This window comes from Artemia sp. Qi Xiang Cuo, chromosome 17 (genome assembly GCF_049724085.1).
Source record: "Artemia sp. Qi Xiang Cuo chromosome 17, ASM4972408v1, whole genome shotgun sequence".
NCBI classification, from domain to species: domain Eukaryota; kingdom Metazoa; phylum Arthropoda; class Branchiopoda; order Anostraca; family Artemiidae; genus Artemia; species Artemia sp. Qi Xiang Cuo.
In genome coordinates, this window is record NC_142810.1 from 50,983,323 (window position 1) to 51,005,743 (window position 22,421).

Genomic DNA, 22,421 nt, shown 5'->3' on the forward strand with positions numbered 1-22,421 from the left:
CAACAACTGCAGTTGCTTTTCCAAATGTGCTTGTGTGCGTCTGCGGTACCGGATAGCTTCCTATGTGGGTCTGTAACATCAATTCTTAAAAGAGGGAAACCTCCTAGCGATTGCTCGTCGTATCGGCCAATAACTGTGTCATGCAATCTCAGTAAAGTTTTTGAATATGTTCTTCTTCCGTCCATATCGAGTGCACATTTTGGCGAAAATCAGCTTGGTTTTTCGTCTGGGGTAGGGTGCCAGCAAGCCCATCGAGTTCTAATTAATCTTCTTATCGATGCGACTAAAAAGGGATATGAACTCCATCTTTGCGCCTTGGACCTTTCCAAGGCTTTTGACAGCGTCGTCCACTCACAAGCTCTGTTTTCCTTTTTAGTCACGGCATTAATCTTTCTCTGGTTTCTCTCCTTCGTTATTGGTATGCCAATTCTTTTCTACGGATAAAAGCTGAAGGGGTTATTTCCGATTCTAAAATTCCGGTTCGGCGTGGTGTCAGACAAGGTGCTGTCCTTTCCCCTTCTATCTTTAAACTTTGCATTTCTTCTGTTTTATCTTCTATCCCAACCACTTGTATTTTTCAGGCGATTAATCTTTCTTACATAGCGTATGCTGATGATATACTTCTAATTAGTAGGACTAGAAAAGGTCTTTCTGTTTCTGTATCTACAGTTGCAACAAACCTTAGTAAGATTGGTCTATCACTGAATTTTTCTAAATGTGAATATCTTTCGTTTAACAGTAATTGTAACTCGCCTTTAGATTGCGCTTCTTTTTCTGTCCCATGTGTCTCTTCTTTTCGGTGGTTGGGTATAAACATTGCTAAAAATCTTAAATCTCTCCGAGAACAAGCCGTGGCGAATTGTAAGAAAAAGATCCAAGTATCTTACTCCAAAATTGTTGCCAATCGGGGGAAATACAGTAGGAAGACCCTTGCTAAATTGTATTCTGTTTTTACTGATCATTCAAGTTTGTTCCTTTCTGGTGTTTATCCCATTCTTGGGCGAAAAAATACCCGGTCATTACGTTCTTATTATTTTCGGTTCTCGCGTTTTCTACTGTATTTGCCTCCGTGGTACCGGAACCGTAACCTTGTCTCAGTTTTTGGGCTTCCAGATATAACTGAAAAGCTAGTTGAGCTTGCTGACAAACTCCCCCATACAGTGAAGGCTCTCCCAGCTCATCATGGGTTTGTACGCCTCCTTCATTGATTTAGTGTCTTTACTGTGTATTTAGTCGATTTGTATGTATTTTTTCTTTTCTTTTATTTATACTCCGCTTTTGTTACCTTAGCGGGTTAAAAATAAATTATTATTATTATTATTAAAGGTTACAAAGTCACTGTTGTTCGTCCACGCCTTTTCAGGATGTGACAATACTTCGCGCTTGCACTGTGATGGTCAGGGCGGCCAAAACTTTTAGGGACAAAAGTGTCCAAATCAGCCAAAAAAGGATCCTTTTAGTGTCCCTCTAGAAAATTAGCCAATATACAGGGTTGCCACTATGAATTTTCAAAATCTGTGAAAAAAATACCGATAATCACTGAAATTCGTCCTTCTTATTTCTGCTACCTAGCAGTCTGTTACCTGCATGAGTTCTGCAGGTATTTCCAGCTTTGACATTAACACTACCTATAAACTAAGTTTAGTGCTAGTTCAATTTGAAGAGATGGCAGAAAAAATCGTCATGAGAATGTCAACAGACCGAAATGTCATATCGATTATCGATCCCGCTACCTATCTTAGTCTAAAAGGAAAGAACCAACCAAAGAGATTCATTTTCACTTCGGCATTTTCATAAGTTACGCAAAAAAGATGCGAGTCTTTGTTCTTCGGTAGCTATTAAGGAACTTTGGGTGCGACAAGGTCCGAACGGCTGTAGCAACGAAATGTCTAATTTGACCTACATGGTATTAAAGTTAAACAAAAGACGTCGATCACCTTAACCACTCAGCCAACTGGTTGGTCAAGTGGTTAAAATCGTTTACCAACTCCTATATATTGCCGTTTTCTGAACATTTAGAAGTAGCCCTGAGCAAAAATGACATTTTTGAGAACTAAAAAAGTGAGAAGACAAGGCCGATTGAAATAAATTCGCTTAAGTTATACTCGATAGAAACTGGCGACCAGGGTTTGACAAAAAATCAAAGTTGAAAGTATAGAATATAAAACAGAAACATTAGCTAGCGGATATAAATAAAATTGAGCCGCAACAGCTACAGCTTTTCTGTGAAACTCCTTTCTTTCTATGACAGCAGTGTAATAATAACCTTGTGCACACTGCTACACGCTACATGGATTTACGCGGAGCGCGCCAGCAGGGAATGGCCAGTCACTTCTTCTTTCCAGCTCAGCGGCCTTGGTGACTTTGCCACCAGCAGTAGGTGGGTCCTTGAAGTTGACCGACTTGATGACAAACGTCAACCGTAAGATAGAAGAAAAAGATGGATAAGATAGTTTTAGCATACCACATTGGTTAAGACTTTAGGTCCTATTCCGTTGACAAATAATGTTCGCGCAGTGCACCAAAAAACATCTAAAAAAATAACCCAAGACGTTACCAAAGCTTAACAGTAAAGTACAAATTAAAAGCAGTCGTATTTATAAAAAAATAAAGAAAACAAAAACATTTGGTTTTTGATTTGGAAAAATGGACAAAAAGGGTCCTTTTTTTCAAAAAGCTGCCTTTTTTGACCCAATAGTGTCTTGGTGTCCCTCAGAGTGAAAAAGTGTCCAAAAGCCACTAAAAGTGTCCATTTGGCATCCCAGGTGATGGTAAAGCTTTAGTAATGAGCGCCAACACTGATGCCAGGTTTTTTGAAGCCAGCCAAGTGTTTTACTGCTCTTCAGATGTCAAGGTAGAACTGATTATAACAGGAAACAAGGCTCTTCTACGCTTGCACAGAGCCAGATCCGACAAATCCTTGCATGAACTCTGAGATTATTTGGTCATATCAAAAGTAGCCAGCGTGGCTAGTTCGACTGGTGCAGGAATTTTTCCTTTAACAGTCTTATACCCATTATGACTGATATGTCAGTTTGTGAAAAACTTCTCAAACTGATTCAATACAGCTGTAAAAGTGACTGTGAAAGCATTCGAAGCATTAGCAAAAAATAGTGACCTTTTCTTCACTATTACTCGTAGCTTTCACTACAAGGGCGGATCTAGAGTTGACCAAATTGACAAATTTAATCTAAAAATAGTAAAAAAAAAACAGGATAAGAGAGTACCAGAAAAATCTTTGGGGGGGGGGGGAGGGGGTAGGGTTCTCCCGGCCCCACTGGATCCGCCAGTGCTTCAATATTGCGTGTAGTGCCATTGAACAAGCTGCCTCAACGTTTTCTTAGGACCATTATGACCTCGATAACCAAAGTGATTGAGGCAACTTTGTGTTGAATCAATAGCATTTCAATCAAAACGAATTTGTGGTTCTTCCAGGGTCTTAGTAATCGAAGAAAAAGTGACACAACCACCCTAAAACCGAGGGGAACGTGTTGGAAGTTATGCCCATGGGGCATAAGAGATTTTTAAGAGATTTTAGGAGATTAAGAGATTTTTTGGGGCATAAGAGGTCGTATAAACCTCGGAGGAGGCTAACTTGATGGGAAATTTAAACTTCTAGTCCAATTTTTAACATTGAAAAGTGATAAGAGGGTAACTAGATACCCTCTACGCGCTTTTTGACCTAACTGCATCTGATCAGACTCTTGATATAGTCATTTTGCTCAAAATATTTCAAGGATTAGATAACAAACACTCCGGGGTTGACAACCCCCCCAGAATATGAGGACAAGTATTTTAAGTTATACCCCGGGGGATATAAGGTTTTTATGGAGAGGATATAAGGTTTTCTTGATACTTGGCTTCTTGATACTCGCTTTGAAAGGCAAACTATTTAAAATCAAGACTGGTATGCCGGCTTAATTTGTTTTCGGAAAATTTTCCCAGACTCTCATAACAGTTGCTACGTTTTTTGGTTAGCCTTGTCCCTTTTTAAAGACGCTGCTGGAAACGAACTTTTTCCATACTTGCCCAAGTTCTTTCTGAATTTCTGCAGCTCGCCCCATTCAAGTGCTGGAGCAGAGAGACAGTTCTGGATTTTGTCGGTCATCAAAACTAAAAACCGGAATAGGCTAAATGTCTGGAGTGTTTTGCCCCTGATGAAAACGAAGCAACTTGTTCTCAGGTCGTCAAGTGGAGTCCATTACTGGGTGATCCCCAGCAATTTGACTAGGGCTGTCAAGAAATGGAAACAAGTAAATCACTTCAGTCAGAATTCGACACTAGTGGATACTTTAAATTTGGATGAAGCCGAGGACAATTGAAGCCTTTTAAGGGCGACTTTTTTTTAATTGTGACTACATATTTTTCTTCTTACTTCTCAATTTGTATGATTTGCCTGACCTGAAGAATATTGACACAATGTTATTTTTTAAAACTAATTATAGTATGTTATATAAGTAGTCTTTTCTTGGCAGCCTTAGTCCAATTTGAGGTGCACTTTTTAATTCACATATTTTTACAACTAAACCGGTAGCCGATTAGGTCATTTCCGTTTTGAAGTGACATAGATTGTATTGGTTTTTGATTCCCTTGAATATGAAAGAGAGAGAATCCAGAAAAAAACATTTGAAAAAAAATAATAAATTAATTGCTTTAAAATTTACCACAAATCTTTGTAAGCTGCTTATCCTTTATTTAAAGACCTGCCCAATTAGTGTTTTAAAAGTGGCAAATTTTCTCTTAAAAACGCAAAATTGAAGGGTTTAGATTTCAAACCTAAAAAAATAGACTGGAGGACAAATTTTAAAAGCCGTCACTTTCAAACACATCTCAGATTCTAAGCAGTCCATCGCCTGAATTGATTGTGAATATGAGTTGAAGCTATTTTTCTTCGTTGATTGTTTTTTAATTTTTCAACATATCTGAATTTTATCACCTGAAGACCATTGATAAAATTAAAGCCAGGCTTCACCAGAAGGATTTCCAGAATCTAAGATTCCAGACTATTGTTTGACGTCTTGGATACACCGCATCTGGAATATGAAGCCTAGCCATTAGTACATCCAAATAATCAAAAAAAGGATTTGTGAACTTCTAGGTTTCCGGAATTTTCAATCATACTAAGAAAACGAAAGAAAAGAGGAAAAGAGAAAAAAAAAGAAAAAAGAAAAAAAGATTGTGGAAATCCTATTGATTATCGTCCTATAGGAAAAATCGATACTTGATGGTGCGCGTGCGGTGGTAGCCGCAGGCGGGAATTTTTTTTTTTGAGTATTTAGTAAAAACAGTTGCGATTTAGTAAAATTTTTCTCTCAGATTTAGTACATTCTTCCAGGCCAGGGTGGCAACCCTGGTAATGCAAGCACACACAATGCTACCACACAAAAATGAATTTGAGAGCAATTTTAAATTCCGAAAAGGTGTGATCTCGATAAATTGGGATTGATTTCTTTTTCTTACTATACTCTTCCAAAGTAAAAACTGGGTGGGATTGTAGGGTTCAATTGGTTCATCTCTAATTGTACCAATTTTTTATGACTATCTTCAAATTTTTTATAAGATTAGACTGTGTTAGGATTGTTACAGATTTGTACCATAACCTAAGAAATGTGATCCTTCTCTCTTGACAAAAATTAAATAAAAAAAACAAGTTTTTTAAACTGAAAGTAAGGAGCGACATTAAAACTTAAAACGAACAGATATCATTCCGTATATGAAAGGGGCTGTCCCCTCCTCGACGCCTCGCTCTTTACGCTAAAGTTTTTTATTGTTTTAAAAAACAAAGTTATGAGACAGAGTCAAACTTTAGCGCAAAGAGCGTGGCGTTGAGGAGGGGACAGCCCCTTTCATATACGGAATGATTTCTGTTCGTTTTATGTTTTAATGTCGCTCCTTACTTTCAGTTAAAAGAAATTTGTGTTTTTATTTAATTTCTGATCGTTTTTTAGTTAATGCAGCTTTTATTTTGAATAAACGTCATTGAATAAGTAAACAAAATTTGCATAAAAATTTTACTTTTCTTTTGCTAAATGGATGTCTTTACAAATTAACTTACGTAACTAACTTCTATATTCGTATATTTTTCTTCTGGCAAAAAATACAAAGTTGCAGATTTTTGCAGATATGAGCTTGAAACCTATGTAATAGGGTTTTCTGATACGCTGAATCTGACGGTGTGATTTTCATTAAAATTCTTCCACTTGTAGGGGATGTTTCCCCCCTCTTTAATAAATCGGGTAAATTTTCTCAGGCTCATAGCCTTTGATGAGTAATACTAAACTTAATGAAATTATATATTTAGAACCAGCATTATAAACACATTCTTTTGATATATTTATTGAGATCGAAATTCAGTTTTTAAAAGTGTCGATTACTATTGGGACGTATCGCTTGTTTTTTTATTGTTTTTTTATTACGTATATGTTATTACGTATATGAGGGGGTTCTCCCCTTAGTCAATACCACGCTCTTTACGTTAAAAGTTAAAAACAAATTTTTTTCACAAACCCCTGAATCACAAAGGCCGTTTAATTAGAATAGATAGCTCTTTTGAAAGCACTAAAAAAAACTGTACCGTAGCGTAAAGAGCGAGGTATTGACTTGGGGGAGAACCCCCTCACATACATAACAATTTCTGTTCTTTTGCAGCTTTGATAGCCATAATTACTTTCCCCTGAAAAAACTTGTTTTTTTAATTTAATTTCTTATTGTTTTTTAAATAATGCTTGGAATTTCAGTACCCCCTTCATGTGAATGTCCCTTATCCACCCGACCAATCTTACCCGAACAGCTGCTCACGACAGACACCTATCCCCAGCCCCCCCCCCCTCCAGAAAAAAATCCTTCTTGAAAATTTATGTATACTTCCCAATAACCAATAAATAATTCTGGCAAGTCCGGCGCCCCCTTCATGGCAATTTCCCTTCCCCCATGAAAACTTCCTTCATGCACAGATCCTCCAAAGTAACCCTAGGCTCACCCTTCCCTCCCACTACCAGAAAAAAACCTCCTGAAAACTTCTGTATACTTCCCAATAACCAATCCTATATCTTAGCATTGGGTAAAGTTCATAACTTTTAGCCCTCCCCCCGGGGACTTCGGGGGATTAGGTCATCCTAAAAGACAGATTAATCATATTTTTAACCATGCTGAACAAAATGGCTATCTCAAATTTTTGATCGGATGACTTTGGAAAAAAATAAGCGTGGGAGGGGGCCTAGTTGCCCTCCATTTTTTTTGGTCACTTAAAAAGGGCACTAGACCTTTTAATTTCCGTTCCAATGAGCCCTCCCACGATATTCTAGGACCCCTTGGTCGATACAATCACTCCTGGGAAAAAAAAAAAAAAAAAATAAACACGCATTCGTTATCTTTCTTCTGGCAAAAAATACAAAATTCATAATTTGTGTAGATAGGAGCTTGAAATCTCTACAGTAGGGTTCTGTGATACTCTGAATCTGATGGTGGGATTTTCATAGAGGTTCTATAACTTTTAGGGGGTCTTTCCCTCTTTTTTTGAAAATCAGTCAAATTTTCTCAGGCGCGTAACTTTTGATGGGTAGCACTAAACTTGATGAAAAATCTATATTTGAAATCAGCATTGCAATCGGATTCTTTTGATATATCTATTGGTATCAAAAACCCGTTTTCTAGAGTTTCGGTTACCATTGAGCCGGGTCGCTCCTTACTTACAGTTCGTTACCACGAACTGTTTGATGAAACCGGTTTTCTATCTCCACTCGGAGATAATCAGCTTAGCCTGGGCGAGAGACACTACTTTACAGGTATATTTAATTAAATATTTGATACATGGAGGTGGTTAGGTATTTAATATAAAGCGTTCTAGGCGGACTGCTTTCCATCATTCTCTTTTTTATTCCGTAAATTTATTTATTCCATAAATTTATTCCGTTTAAATTTATTCCATTTATTTATTCTGTTTATTTATTCCATAAATTTATTACTTAAGTATTATATTTTCATCATATTTTGGTATATTTCATTAGGATTAACCTAACTTCACTGCTTTAGTGTGGTCGCTATAACACGTAAGTACCATCATTTTTAGTGTTTCAGAAAACAACAACGGGGTGGAGATTTGGAACACATTTTCGAATCAGCATAAAAAGTTCTGCTAGAATTCTATTGAGCAAAAGCAATGATTTTCAATATGAGAATTACTCCTTTGTAAAATAAATGCATCATTTTCATCGTACTTTGGAATACCAAGCCCATGCACAGGTCGGAGTCCTCCAGCCCCATAGACTAGACTCTCCCAAGAATCACAAATTTTTTAATATTTTTTCCGATTAACTGCATATATTTTCAAAATTAGACACCTGTTTTTGGTATTTCTGTTTCCCTCCTCTTAACACTGTGCCCCCATCGAATAAATTCTTAAGTGCTTACCTGGTCTAAACCTTTCAAGAACACTCATTCAGTTACGTTACTGTCTCTCATGTATTGTTTTAATCAGAGGTAAACGCATAACTTTTATTCTTACGGAGGCCAAGCCAGGGGCGCAGCTCCAGCATTTTTATTGGGGGGGAAGAGGGGTCCACAATTGGAGAATCAAGGGGCATGGATTATATAATAATTTTTTCTCTCCGAATTATGGGGGGGGGGCAACTGCCCCTTGCCCCCCTCTAAATGACGCCACTGGGTCAAGCTATTTGGGAGGAGGGAGTACGTACGTTTATTTTCGGAGGGGGGTTTAATCATGCATACTCCCACGCAGGGATGCAAACACGGGGGGGGGGAGTGGATCCCAGCCTCTCTCAAATCACTGAACTTTTTCGAATTTCTGGAAACTTCTTATGGAAATTATTGTTTTATTTTTATTATTGGACCCCCCTCTCTGTTGGAAAAAATTCGACGTACGTGTCTGCTCCCCAGGTATGCTTTTTCTTTCTTTATTCAATTCCATTTCACATAAACGAAAAAGAAAGCTGGCAAATTCAAATAGTAATAGTATAGTAATGGATTCCTAAGAGACGCAACTACTGGATTTGATCATGCAATCCGTGGCACGATAATTAACATTTTAGTTATTATTTGCTAATAATACCATACCAAGTTATTTTTTCATGTCAATATCTAAATTAGTAATAATTGCTCATTAGCATAAATTTCTTTCTTTGGTTAAAGCCGCTGACAGCGGGCTTCGTTAATCAAAATTAGCAATTGTATTAATGAATCGAACAGAGTTTAAGATGCCAATATAAGACAATATCGTTAATTGGCAGAGTATGATTTGTATAGCCTGTAATATGTACCTACTTTTTTGGTCTACACCCAGATTTTATTGCTAGAAGAATTTGTAAGTTCTCAAAAATTCTTGGCTCTTGGGAGACACTGGCCCTAAAACCAACTCAAAAATTAGAAGGAATGAAATTTTGACAAACAGTACTACGCCAAACGGCGAAACCTTAACTTATCACCTTTTCTTGGTAAAGAGGGAGTTGCTCTCCCTTTTTGAGAGCAACATGAGTCAAACAAAGACATATTAAGGCCAGGGTTGCCACCTGTAGTACGAAAGTGCTATTTTAACACTATTACAGTCAATTTTTTGACTATAGCACCGAAAGTCGCAGCGTAGCGCGTAAATTTGGGCAATTGTAGCATTTTAGGAATTGGCCGTGTTGGCAAAGGTGATTAAGGTCCACATTCTCAAGGTCGTATTCGGATGGTAGCTAGCTTGAGCCTTGCAGCTGGTATTCAGGGTTGCCACCCCCTAGTGATTTATCACTATTTCGAGTGATTTTTACATTACCAAAAAACAAAAGTCATGAAATCAGCACTTAAATCACTAGATTATTGAAGAAAATCACTAAATCAACCAAAAAATTGCTAAGATATAATTTTTTTTTCACCGGGTGACAACCTTGCTGGTATTCCATTGACAGCAGGAATTGTAACTTAAAATTAGCAAGTAAATAGTATGAATCGAACACAATTTCACATATTTCATATACCAAGACTTGAAATAAACAAAGGTGAAGAGGTGATACTGGGTAAGGAGAAGATTGATGGAGTGCATAGCTTCACTTACTTGGGTAGTATTATTAGCGAAGATGGTAGATATAGTGAGGATTTAAAAGATAGAATAGCCAAGGCCCAGGGTATCCTTTCATAGTTGGAAAAAACTAGGAAGACAAGTCTGTAAACCAAGATCAGAATATTAGAAGCGAAGGTAATGCCAGTGGTCAAGTATGGTTCTGAAAGTGGGTTCTTCGAAAGGCAGAGGATGATTTGTTGAATCAAGATCAGAATATTGGAAACTACGGTAACGCCAGTGGCCAAGTATGGTTCTGAAAGTGGGCTCTTCGAAATGCAGAGGATGTGTTGAACCAATATCACAACAATGGAAGCGACGGTAATGCCAGGGGTCAAATATGGTTCTGAAAGTGGGCTCTTCGAAAGGCAGGGGATGATCTGTTGAACCAAGTTCAGCATGTTGGAAGCAACGGTAAAGCCAGTGGTCAAGTAAGGTTCTGACAGTGCGCTCTTCGAAAGGCAGAGGGTGATCTGTTGAATGTCTTCCAGAAGAGTACGGATTGTTTCAGGTACCCATTTGACCAACTGTATGTCAAACAACAAGCTGCGTGAAAAGCGTAGCTCTTTCTGACTTTTAAGGGTTACATTGAAATAAATATTGGAAACTAATATGGCTCTGAAGCATGGGCATTCCAAAAAACAGATGAAGATTTGCTAGATATTTTCCATCCTACGGATTGTTCTGGGTACCCGGCTGACTGACCGTATTTCAGACAATAGGCTGTACGAAAAGTGTTGTTGAATCCTGATTTCTAGGGATATAATGAGATAAAGGTTGAGGCGGCTATGGCACGTTCTGCGGATGAAGGATGAGAGATTGCCGAAGAATGCCCTTTTTGGCCAACCAGCAAGGACTAAACGAAAAGCAGCTCGTCCTCATTTGGGGTGCGAGGATGTCATAGAGTAAGATTTAAAGGAAATGGGAACTTTTTGGGAGGGTGTAAAGAGGGAGGCTTTGAATAGATAGGGGGAAGCATGCGCAGCTCTATTGGCCTCAGGGTCTTGGGGCAACAGTATGTTTTTAGTAGTAATTGTAGCAGTAAAATACGACAGAACAGAGTTAATTAGGAAATTTTGACGCTAAGAAAAAGTATGACAACACGTTTATAATCAAAACCTTGCGTTAGGGGACCAAAAATCAAAACCAAAATTTTCCAGGAGACTAAAAAGATATCAAAGTTCCTTTATTCGATGCCGCAATAAGCTCAAAATGAGACCATAATAGCTTTTAAGCTATTATACACGGTCATGGTGATACATGTGAAATGAACTGAAGAAATTACGGGACGGCATAAGGCTCCCTACCACGCCTTGCGTGGGGTCTGGTTTTAACCATCTGGTGGCAACTTCAGAAGTATGGAATACACTTCTAGCTGTGGCACGGAGCTGCCACTCTCACCTCTAAAACGTCAGGTGGTTGAATTTTTAAATGTTAGCCAAAATCTGTAAATAGTTATTGATGCTTTTATTTATAGCTTGGATATGTGTTTATTAAGACTTTTTCTTTATATGTGAGTAATTATTGAATTTTGAAATTAGTTCAGACATGGAACTAGTCAGAACCGAACAGGATGGATATTGATGAGATGATAATCTTTTCTGCTTTAGTACGGGCGTAACGGGAATTAAAAACCACTAGTCCCACTGGCAGGACATTTTTACCCAGTGGCACTAGACCCCCCTGTTTTATCAGACATGGGCCAAGTCATAACCAAACAGGATGTAAATCGATGAAATGAAAATAGTCGCCACTTTAACATGGATGTAATAGGAATTGAAAAACCACTGACCTCACTGGCAGGACAATGTTACTCATTGGAACTACGAAAACTCACTCCCACCCCCAACCATGAATTATCAGATATAGAACTAGTTGTAACCAAACAGGATTGTGGCATGAAAATATTTACTGCTTTAGTAGGGTGAAATAGAAATTACAAAACTACTTGCCCCATCGGCAGGAAAATGTTACCCAGGAGAACTAGAAAAACTCGGCAACGCCGGATTGACGCCCGTACTGCCCATTCCAAAATGTATGGGTAACTGATACGAGTCGGATCTCCCGCGATTTAACATGGAAAAATAGGAATTGGAAACTACTAGCGCCAAATGCAGTGTAGTGGCTGAAGAAAGCATTAAAAGTGTCTCTAAGTAAGTAGAAAATTTCAAACCGAACTGGCTAATCGATATGGTAATGATATAGGGCTAGACTAATCTATACATTTATAGCATTTAAAGGCGAAGTCTATATATAAGTAATAAGTAACCCGTACTGGTTTTGTTTCAAGAACTAATTTAACTCAATAGGCCTATCAAGACTCCACAAAGTAGGCTTAGGTTTAAACTGGTAGGCCTACTAGTTAAATAGTTTTGTGCTCTTTTCCATTACCTGTATTTAAAACTGTCCAAATAGGTAAATACTTGGCGGTACTTGTTAAGAATCCAGTAGTCACGCCAGAAAGACTGCATCGAGAAAGACCGAGATGCTACATGAAAAACAGGTTCTCTGCCTTGTGAGGCGTTGCTCACTCCGTGACAAAGATTTAAACTTTAGTTTTTTGGGGCTGAAGGGGCAAAAAGAGGTACCTAGGTTAGGTTACGTACTTAATATATACTATGTTTTACCTCCCCCTCCCCCTAATGTGCAAATATATAGTCCAAATTTGTTTCTGAACTATTATATTTTTATCCTATTTTGTTTTATTTCATTAGCATTAACGAAACTTCACTTCTCACGTGACTACCGGATTCTTAACAAGTACCAATTTGGCTGTTTAGAGTAAGCTAATCTACTGTTTGAAAGATAGATACTAGCACTAGCCTAAAAATTTCACCAGATGTTAGATGGGGCTGGTGATTTTTTTGGCACTAGGGCGAGTTTCCACTCTTATCAGTTACCCATACTTTTTGGTCCAGCCCTTTAATTCAGAGTACTTACCCGCTCTCTTTGACTTCTTCAAAGGACAAGTCTCTTTGGGCATGAATAACCGCCATGGATTGTAATCACGGGCATAAGTAAGCTTGTCTGTCAAACCGAAGTATCCCAAGAACGTGGAAAAACTGAAAAATAGAATTTATTTATATTTAATGATTTATCGGGAAAGGTGGAGTGGAAAGACAATAAAGCTAGGACAGGCTGAAAATGAATTATGTGAATTGGAACTTAATGATTGTCTCTGAGGTAAAGGAATTTGATCCTTCAAATATTTTCGATTTGAAAAAGTATAAATATTGGTCACGTGCAGATAAAATGGAAGAAGCTAAAACAAATATGTTTAAAATTTAACAACAAATTGATTTTTAGCATAAATAATATTCAAATTTACAAAACAACTGCAGCAGCAATCAAACTGAAACCAATGAGAGAGTTTGGTTGCGAAAAATTTTGTGACTGAAAATTTTTCGTTCTTTTACCGGTTTTATATTCCTTGCGAAAGAGCTAATCAGTATTTAAACGTCTGAGTTGTCTCTCCAGAAATTACATTTCTTTTTCAATCTAGATCTGTAACCCAGCAATACTTAACCTGGGTTTAAAAGGGGAGGCATTATTTCTTTTCAGGTAATTTAAAATTTTGAATTTTAAAAACATTAATCTTTTCAGATAATCAGGAAAAGACAATTTCGTAAACCACATTGGCCTGCCATAACAAAGAATAAAAACCAAAGAAATGAAGAAACCCAATTCTCTATCTTCGTATTTTTAAGTTTTATTCTTTATTCTCTCCGAAACAAGGAATAATATGATTGGCTTATAATAACACGTCAGAGAGGTAACCCAATAGAATTAAATCACACCTTTTCAACACGGAAGCAAATGGCAGTAAAATGTCATTTTCAATTTGCTGAGACGCGTCCGATGGGTTCTTTTATACTATGTAAGTGTTTACTTATGTAAGCAAGACCGTACCCAGTATTTTTTTTCGGAGGGGGTTTTACTCAGATTTATTTTCGGGGGGGGGGGGGTACACAAAATAAACCTAAAAAAAATGCGTTCCTTTCGTAAACCATATCGGACTTTAATAGTCGAAAAATAAATATAGATATATGTACCTTAAGTGAATATTTTGGGAAAGGTATAGAATGCTTTGAATTTAATTAAAGTTTGAGGTTTTAATGATAAGGCGGTAAGCCAAATTTGGGAAATTTAACTTAAAACAGGGGGGAGAATCTGTCAAGTATTTGAAATATAAATTTGAGAAGGCTTTTCCTGGTGTCTCGTTACTATAACAGAGTTAGCAATGTATATGTCAACAATAGCTTCTCTAGGGGTCTTCCGGGAGGGCCACAGCTTATCGTGTTAACGTTTTATTCTCAGGCCAGTGGATAGCCAGCAACTAGGACTTCCATTTCAGGAATGTTATACTCTTGGTACACTTCTAAAGTCAGTCCGTCTTTTGCCTTCGTCTTAGATTTATGTGTGTCTGCGACCTTATTTTCTCTGTATGTGTATTCTCACGTTATTAAATAAAGGCCATATAGACCGACGTTAATGCTATTGGCTATCTTTGAGAATTTACGTAAACCATTACATCAGTCAAGGGAAAAGGCATATAAAAGTATACAGAGGTTTACAATTGTAGATTTTTAAGATGAACAAATATTAAACCCATAGCTTTTTTTATTTCCCCTCCGACAAATGTAAAACGTAAACCGAATAAGATGTAAAATACGTACATTTAAATTCGTTTTGTTTTACGGTTATCGGAGGGGAAATAAAAAAAAGTTGTGAGTTTTTTTTTGCTCTTCTGAAAATTTACGATTGCAGAGATGGACCTTTTGATACCCGACTGACGATACGTAAAATTTGAGTCAGCTTTGAAGACAGATAAGCCAGAGCCGCGTTTTCAGGCTCAGCGGGTTTGGACACGGGTTGTTCTCGTCTAGTTTCAAATTTATAGTTTTTTGTCTAGTTTCAACGGGTTCGAAGTTTCAAGCCCGTGTTTGATGCACTGATGCACAACGTTTGATGCACTAGACGAGAACAACCCGTCTTCGAAGACGGGTTGTTCACGGTTCAGCGGGTTCGAACACGGGTTGTTTTCATCTAGTGCATCAAGCGTTTTCACAAAGCGGGTTCTCGAAGAAACCACAGGGTTGAAACTTCGAACCCGCTGAAACCAGACGAAAAACTAGACGAGAACAACCCGTGTTCGAACACTGAGCCTGAAAACACGACTCAGAAGTCACAATCGTGATCATCTACGAAAGACTGTGTATATCTTATTGGCCGGTCTAATGAAAGATTTCAAATGAGGCGTTGTATTTACAGAAATTATATGATTGCAAGGGGGCTTTGAGTTACAATTCCAACTGCTTTAAACAAAGAACACTTTTTTACTTTTATAAAAGAGATTACATACACAAAAAACTTCTTTGAACTACAATAGAAGTACGAAGGTGACTATATCGGAGGGAGAAGGTAGAACGGAGGCATTTGCCCTATAGATTCCCCTCTTTAGATTTGAAAAAATATTTTTTTGCATTTTCATCGAAAAGCCTTTTTTTATGGGAATTGAAAAAGAATGAAAAAAATAGAACAAAATTACCCTCCTAGATTAAAAAAAAACATCTTGGCCCTCTGAATTTTTTTTTTTTGAATTGATACCACTATATTAATTCTAATAATGTTAAAATAATATATATAGCATATAAAAAACGCTGGACTGTAAGAAGGTTCCCTCTTCAGTTTAATAAACCCCATCGGAAACTGGAGGTTTCTACTTTGATTATTTCTATGAGACTGTTTCTATGATGCAATATATATATATATATATATATATATATATATATATATATATATATATATATATATATATATATATATATATATATATATATATATATATATATATATATATATATATATATATATATATATATATATATTACCGTGAATGTCCGAAATTGGTTAATGTCGGAAATGATGTCTTTTCTCCTTGGATTTAGTGAGCGTTCCCAGTCAACTTTTTTAGTTTTATGCAAGGTTTGATATATATATATTATGTTTAAGAGGTAATTACTTGGCAAAAAAAAAAAAAAAAAAAAAAAAAAAAAAAAAAAAAAAACTGTCGTCCTAATCCAGCAATTGAGACAAATGTGCACTTGAACGAGGCTTTTACCTTACCCATCTATCCAACTATCTAGGACCAAACAGTATACCCGAACCGTCAACCAAATAGAAATGTCCAAGTTCATGCAAAGTCGTCATCAATAAATGTAAGTCGTTGTAAATTTATAAGCAAAAGCACCTCACATCTACCAAAATATTTCCAAGTAGAACCTTCCATTTAGGGCTCATCAGAAGAAATACCACCTGCCTTAACGGGTTTCGAGGCTTTACTTTCTTTACCCGGCACATATATATATATATATATATATATATATATATATATATATATATATATATATATATATATATATATATATATATATATATATATATATGTCCTTTACATTTTCTTTTCAACAAAATTTAACCGTAAAAAAAATGGATCTACAATGGATAAATGAATTTTCAAACCGGAAGCGAAACTGATCATTCGCCCACACTTTCTTTTTTACTCAGGTAAAATGAAATCCAGCAGCCAACGCAAATTTTAACTCCTGTCCACATGTATCCCAGGATTCACCCTGTGTTCACCTATTTCCATTTTGTTTACCCCATAAAACAGAAAAAAAAATAATGTCATACCAATCTAACACAATTCAAACATGATCAATTGATTTATGGCCTTTTAGATTAGGGGCATTTCTACTATTGCGGCTGACTCTATATCAAAGTGAAGTGGCATGATTAGAAATGCCTTGAACAGCATTGCCATAATTTTCCAGTAATAAATCTTGCTTTTGTTCAATGTCTATTTAGATCCCTTACACTAAGAAGATATATTAGGATTATTTATACCATTTGACCATAATTCCTTCTTATTTTTGATTGGTTGGTCCTTGAAGTTTTATTGCAAAGATTCAATAGCGTGTGAATATTATTACGCAGCTATAAATAAGAAATTTCTGACAGTTTTAGCGTAGAACCCGATACTGCCAGGCAAGGCTGTATCCCGGGGGGTTTTGGGAGTTTTAACCACCACCCCCCCCCCCCCCGAAATGTTTGTATGACTCGTAAAAGCGTAACGAAAATGAACATAAACAAATTTCTGATGCGTTTTTTTAAGTTTTTTGTAGCCCCTCCCTGCTGCCAGGTACGTAAGCACTATCCAATTTTGGGGGCAAAGCTAAAGGTAAAATATGTTCCACTAGACTCTAAAGTCCAAACCGGCAGTGCTGATCTCCGTTTTACGGAGAACAGCGGAGATAGCAATTGGGGGTTGAGGCCAGCCATTCTGTGCTTTCACACAACCTTCCTCTTTACCTTCCCCAGACTTCTTCGGGTACTATTTAAAGCTGGGTCAACTCTGACTGTGCTTACAATCACGCTACTGACCCTTTTCCAAGCCAAATGGCAAGCAACACCAGGACTCGGGCTCCTGTCCTCATGGACTCAGGATTTCAAGGCTAGCGTGCTAACCACTCAGCTAGGACGACTTAATTTTGGGGGGATTAATACTCTCAACCTCCCTCCCCCTCAAGAAAGGGCAAATCATACAAAAACACACCTAGAGTTTCTCAGGATTTCAAGGCTAGCGTGCTAGCCAATCAGCTAGGGATAGCACTTTGTGTGAGGGAGCAACCTCCCTCACACAACATTTAAATCGATATAATTTATACGCCTATTTTTTAATAGGGTGGGTTATTTTCTCTCTACAAACAAGGAATAATGTGATTGACTTTTAAAATACGTCATAAAAATCAACCAATGGAACTACAGCACACTTTTTAATACGTAAGAACTTCTCTTGAGCTCTCTTAAAGAGATGGCCAGGCTCACAATCGTATCGTTTTGTATGATGACTTTCAAGTATATTTTTCTTTCTCTTCTTCTTGTATTTGTCTCATTCAATTAAAAAATAAAAATTCGTAATATAGTTAAAATTTACAATACTGAAAAATCAGAATATTTGAAACTAATTTCAGCAATAACATTACTACGGCAAAAAAGTGATGACATTAACTACTTATTTGTAAATCATTGTTGTGATTGAGTTGAAATTTTTGAATTAAAATACGTTTTTATCCAATACCCCCCCCCCCCTAGAACGAAAACACATAAAAATACATTAATTTAACAATGCGGAAACGTTTCTGGCAAAAAAGTGTTCGACGCCATTGCTCCCCCCCCCCGCTCCTCACGTAAAAAGAGTTCTGCTTACCCCTCCTCCTATAAAAAGAATTATTATTTGTACGCATGCGTGAATCTTCGCAACAGTCAGGAATTTCCCCGATTTCTCCTTTTCTCATTGTTGTCAAATAAGGATTTTTACAGTAAGACACAGCTGCAAATTATCTATAGTTAGATGTAACTGTTATATACCTTTTCTAGTAAGTGTCTTTAAGTTAGAGAAAACAATTACAGTTTATATATGAACATCCTGTAAATGATGGCAATGCAGCAGTCCATCACAGATCTTAACCTTGACGTATGTCATATGAAAATATAGCAATAAATATCTTTAATTGTAAAACCACTAGCAATTTCCCCATTACTTAATAGAAACTCCCTAAAGAACTTGTCAATGTTAAATCCATAAATCTAACTATAACATTTTTTTATTCCTTTTCTGTATAGCTCGTTATTATTGGCTATAAAAGAATTTCTTATGTAAGGGGATTCCCCTTCTTTAAATGAGAAGTGCGTCCATTCCTCTCATAGTATAAAAAAATATACCTAAGAAAATAAATAAGAAATATACCTAAGTATGATAAAAATATGATACTTTAGAAACAAATTTGGGCTATATATTTGCACATTAGGGGGTGGGGACGGGGTAAAGTATAGCGAGTATGCATGCTTAATGTGTTAGGTATAATTATTCTGCATATTATGAAGTAAGAATTGCTTTCTAACTACAAATTGTCCAAATACTTTATTCCCCCCCCCCCTAATGTACAAATATATAGCCCAAATTATATATTTTCCATCTATTCTGTCACTTCTCTCTGTCTTGTCTCACGCTAAGCTGAATGAAACTAGTGGAAAATAAACGGTTTTATAATGCGTCAATGAATGAACAACTTCAGCGGTAGGGGGGCTAAATCATGAAAGTACCGAAATATCATTCACATTTTTAGTAGTAGCAGACACCAAATAAAAAAAAACATTAACAAACGTAAAAACTACCAAAAACAGTACCTAACAACATATCATGTCAAACTGTTTAAAAAGATGTGTCTTTCCTTTGACAGTGTAGTTGTCTTTTGGAGCCAGCACAATGTTAATATTTGAATTTTAACGAATGAACAACGTTGTCAAATCTAACTCATGACGAAAATATTGTACTGCTCGAGAAACTTCATAATTTTGAAACAACAAAATAGAAATCGGTACTTGTCCATTATTCAGAAAATACCCAAGTTAGTTCAATTTACAGATACACGGGTTGAAACAACTCAAACACATTGGGTAATACATAGGATATATATAATTGGGGTTGTAAGTATGCACACTAGGGGAGGAGGGGTTAAGCATACCGGGCCCGCATGCAAAATGTAACCTAACCTAATCAAAATAACAACTAAATATTTGATTAAAATACAATGTAGTTTTCCACTGAGCCGAAGCTAATTCTCTCAAGGTATAGACAGCAATAAACCGGTTATTGTCTGATATTGCAGATCCAAATTCTAGGTGTTTTCTGAATAATGGAAAAGTACCTAAAAATCTTAGAAAATCGTGGCTTTGGAGTAGGACTAGACTCGAGGAGGAAAAGGGGGCAAAAGTACCTAAGAGAGGCTAGGGGGGGGGAGAATATAATTTATTTCAAAGTCTTTGGTCTATAGGACTCACCGTGCTTTGATCCTTCAATGCCAAGTTTCATTTAATTTTCAAAACATCCTTGTGGAATCAAATCTTCATTTTATCTTGAGAAACAAACGGCAAGGATGTTAGATGTTATCTTTGGATTATTAATACGACTAAATCAGATCGGAGAACGCTCCAGACAATATCGAAGATGATATATCGCTAGAAATTTCCTGTTTGCAATAAGACATTCACCGGGAGACAATAAATGATCGCCGGCATTCCGATTTTGTTTTTCAACAAAACCTTAGCGGAAAACGTCAAACGTTTTTAAAGAAAAATGACGTTCTCCAAAGTGACTCCCAAAATTATTTTAGTTCGGTATGTAAGTCATTCAACGTGATTGTTTCATTATTTCTTTCAGCTGTTCCTTTTTCTTTGTTAGAAGATCAGAAGATGGAATGTTTGATGATTTTTATTTTTTTATTTCCGCAGAATCAGATATTTATCTTATGACAAATGAAAGCCGTTTGAATCTTATTATTGTCTGAAATTCACTCAGTTCGTTGCGTTCAATTTGATAATATGGCTTCTTACCTACCGGAGTTTATTTTTTTCAAGATTTTAGTGGATTTATTTTTGACCTGGTGGCTTTTTGACCTGGTGGCCTGGTGGCAATCCTTTTACTAGTCCATTAGTTAATTTTTGTTAAAAGAAGATTAATCAAGGTACTCTTTTATCCAGTAATTGATAATAGTAGGAACATATTGGGATACTACGGAAATATTAACCCACTAAGAACACCAAAATAAGAACCTGGTACTTGTCCAATATTCAGAGAAAATCAAAAATTTGGATCCACAAAATCAGACAGTATCCGGTTTATTGCTGTCTGTATAAGGAGACAGTTAGCTTCGGCTCAGTGGAAAACTACATTGTAGCTATGTTTTAATTAAATATTTAGTTGGTATTTTGGTTAGGTTAGGTTACATTTTGCATGCAGGCCCGCTATACTTAACCCCCCCCCCCTAATCTGCAAATATACAGCCCAAATTATATATATCCTATCTATCTCCCAAGCGTTTCAGTTGTTTCAACCCGTGTATCTGTAAATTGAATCAACTTCGGTATTTTCTGAATAATGGACAAGTACCAAGAACTTTTTTGCCTTAAGAACTTTTGGTGGATAGGGATACCCATCTCCTTTAACCAGATTTTGGTTTTTGCTTTTTTCTATCTCTATGTGCTATTTTTTCCGATTTCTGATATTTTTGTGCTATATTTGGTAGTTTAGACAGTCAAGCACTCTGTACGGGTTTAGTCACGAATTGAAATCATCAGTCAAGGCAAGGCCGTATACTGGGAGGGAGGGGTTACTCGGTTTAAATCCCCCTTTGAAATTTGTGTCTGGCTCGAAAAAAGTAACAACAACGCATATAATCAAAGTTGATATGCGTTTTGGAAAGTTCCTTGTATACTTGTTAATAATACGGAACACGCTCAAGAATAACGCTTAGGTTAGATCTCAGAAAACCGGTTTCATAGCTACAAAGACTAGTGACGGTTGATACAATGTATTCAACTTAGACAGAATACATTGGACTTGTATAATTTGGGCTATATATGTGCATATTAGAGGGAGGGGGTTAATTCGCTGTCCAAATGCTTTAACTCCCCCCCCCCCTAATGTGCAAATATATAGCTCAAATTATATTATTATATGCATTAAAGGTTATATTTCATTAGGATTAACCTAACTTCACTTCTTTGGGTGTGTAACCTAACAAGTACCGTTTCTTGCAACCCTATCTCTCCCGGAAAAAATACTCCCCTCACGAACAAAATCCTGGATATGATCTTAAGTCAAGTGGTTGATAAACGCTTGGAACTTAATGTGCAAGGCAATTGGGCACTGTTCTATTAACCAGACTCTTTTATATAGTGCTAGTTTGGTTATGCCAATGAAATAAAATAAAATAGGATGGGTATATAATAGCTTAGAAAAAAATTGGGCTATATGTTTGCACATTAGGGGGGGGGGGGCAAAGCACAGCAAATATTAAATACGTAACCTAACCCAACCAAACCTAACCAAGGTACCTCGCCCCCCCCCCAAAAAAAAACAAAAAAAACATCTAAATACAGTTCTTGCCTTTGTTTATATCCCAGAAGGCATTGTAAACCTGTTTTCTTCACGCGTTAAGATCTACTTCGTGACTGGTATGCATTGCCGTATTCAAAAGGGTCCGGTTAATAGAACAGTACCGGCAATTGTTTGCGGACCTATTTGTTGAACACTGGGTCATATAACTCACTAAAAATGGGGAAAATAAAAGTCTCGTCTTTGCAATTCCGGTTTTTGACCATATACTTTTTACCCCTTAAAGATGACATCCGTTCTCAAAACACGGGAATTTCTTTGGCATTCAAGTCACCTGGATTATTTCATGTCCAATTATGTTTCTCCCTTTATATACTAATAAGTATTATCTTTATTGATTAACTGTGA

General features: G+C 36.7%; 1 protein-coding gene across 1 annotated transcript in view; it reads right to left on the minus strand.

Moving 5' to 3' along the window:
• Nucleotides 1–22,421, minus strand: part of ct (homeobox protein, cut) — a 251,784-nt gene that overhangs the window by 191,806 nt on the left and 37,557 nt on the right. Inside the window, exon 2 of the mRNA XM_089102897.1 lies at nucleotides 12,995–13,116. Within this exon, the coding sequence (XP_088959023.1) occupies nucleotides 12,995–13,050 (56 nt within the window). The 5' untranslated portion in view covers nucleotides 13,051–13,116. The remainder of the gene's footprint in view (nucleotides 1–12,994; nucleotides 13,117–22,421) is intronic.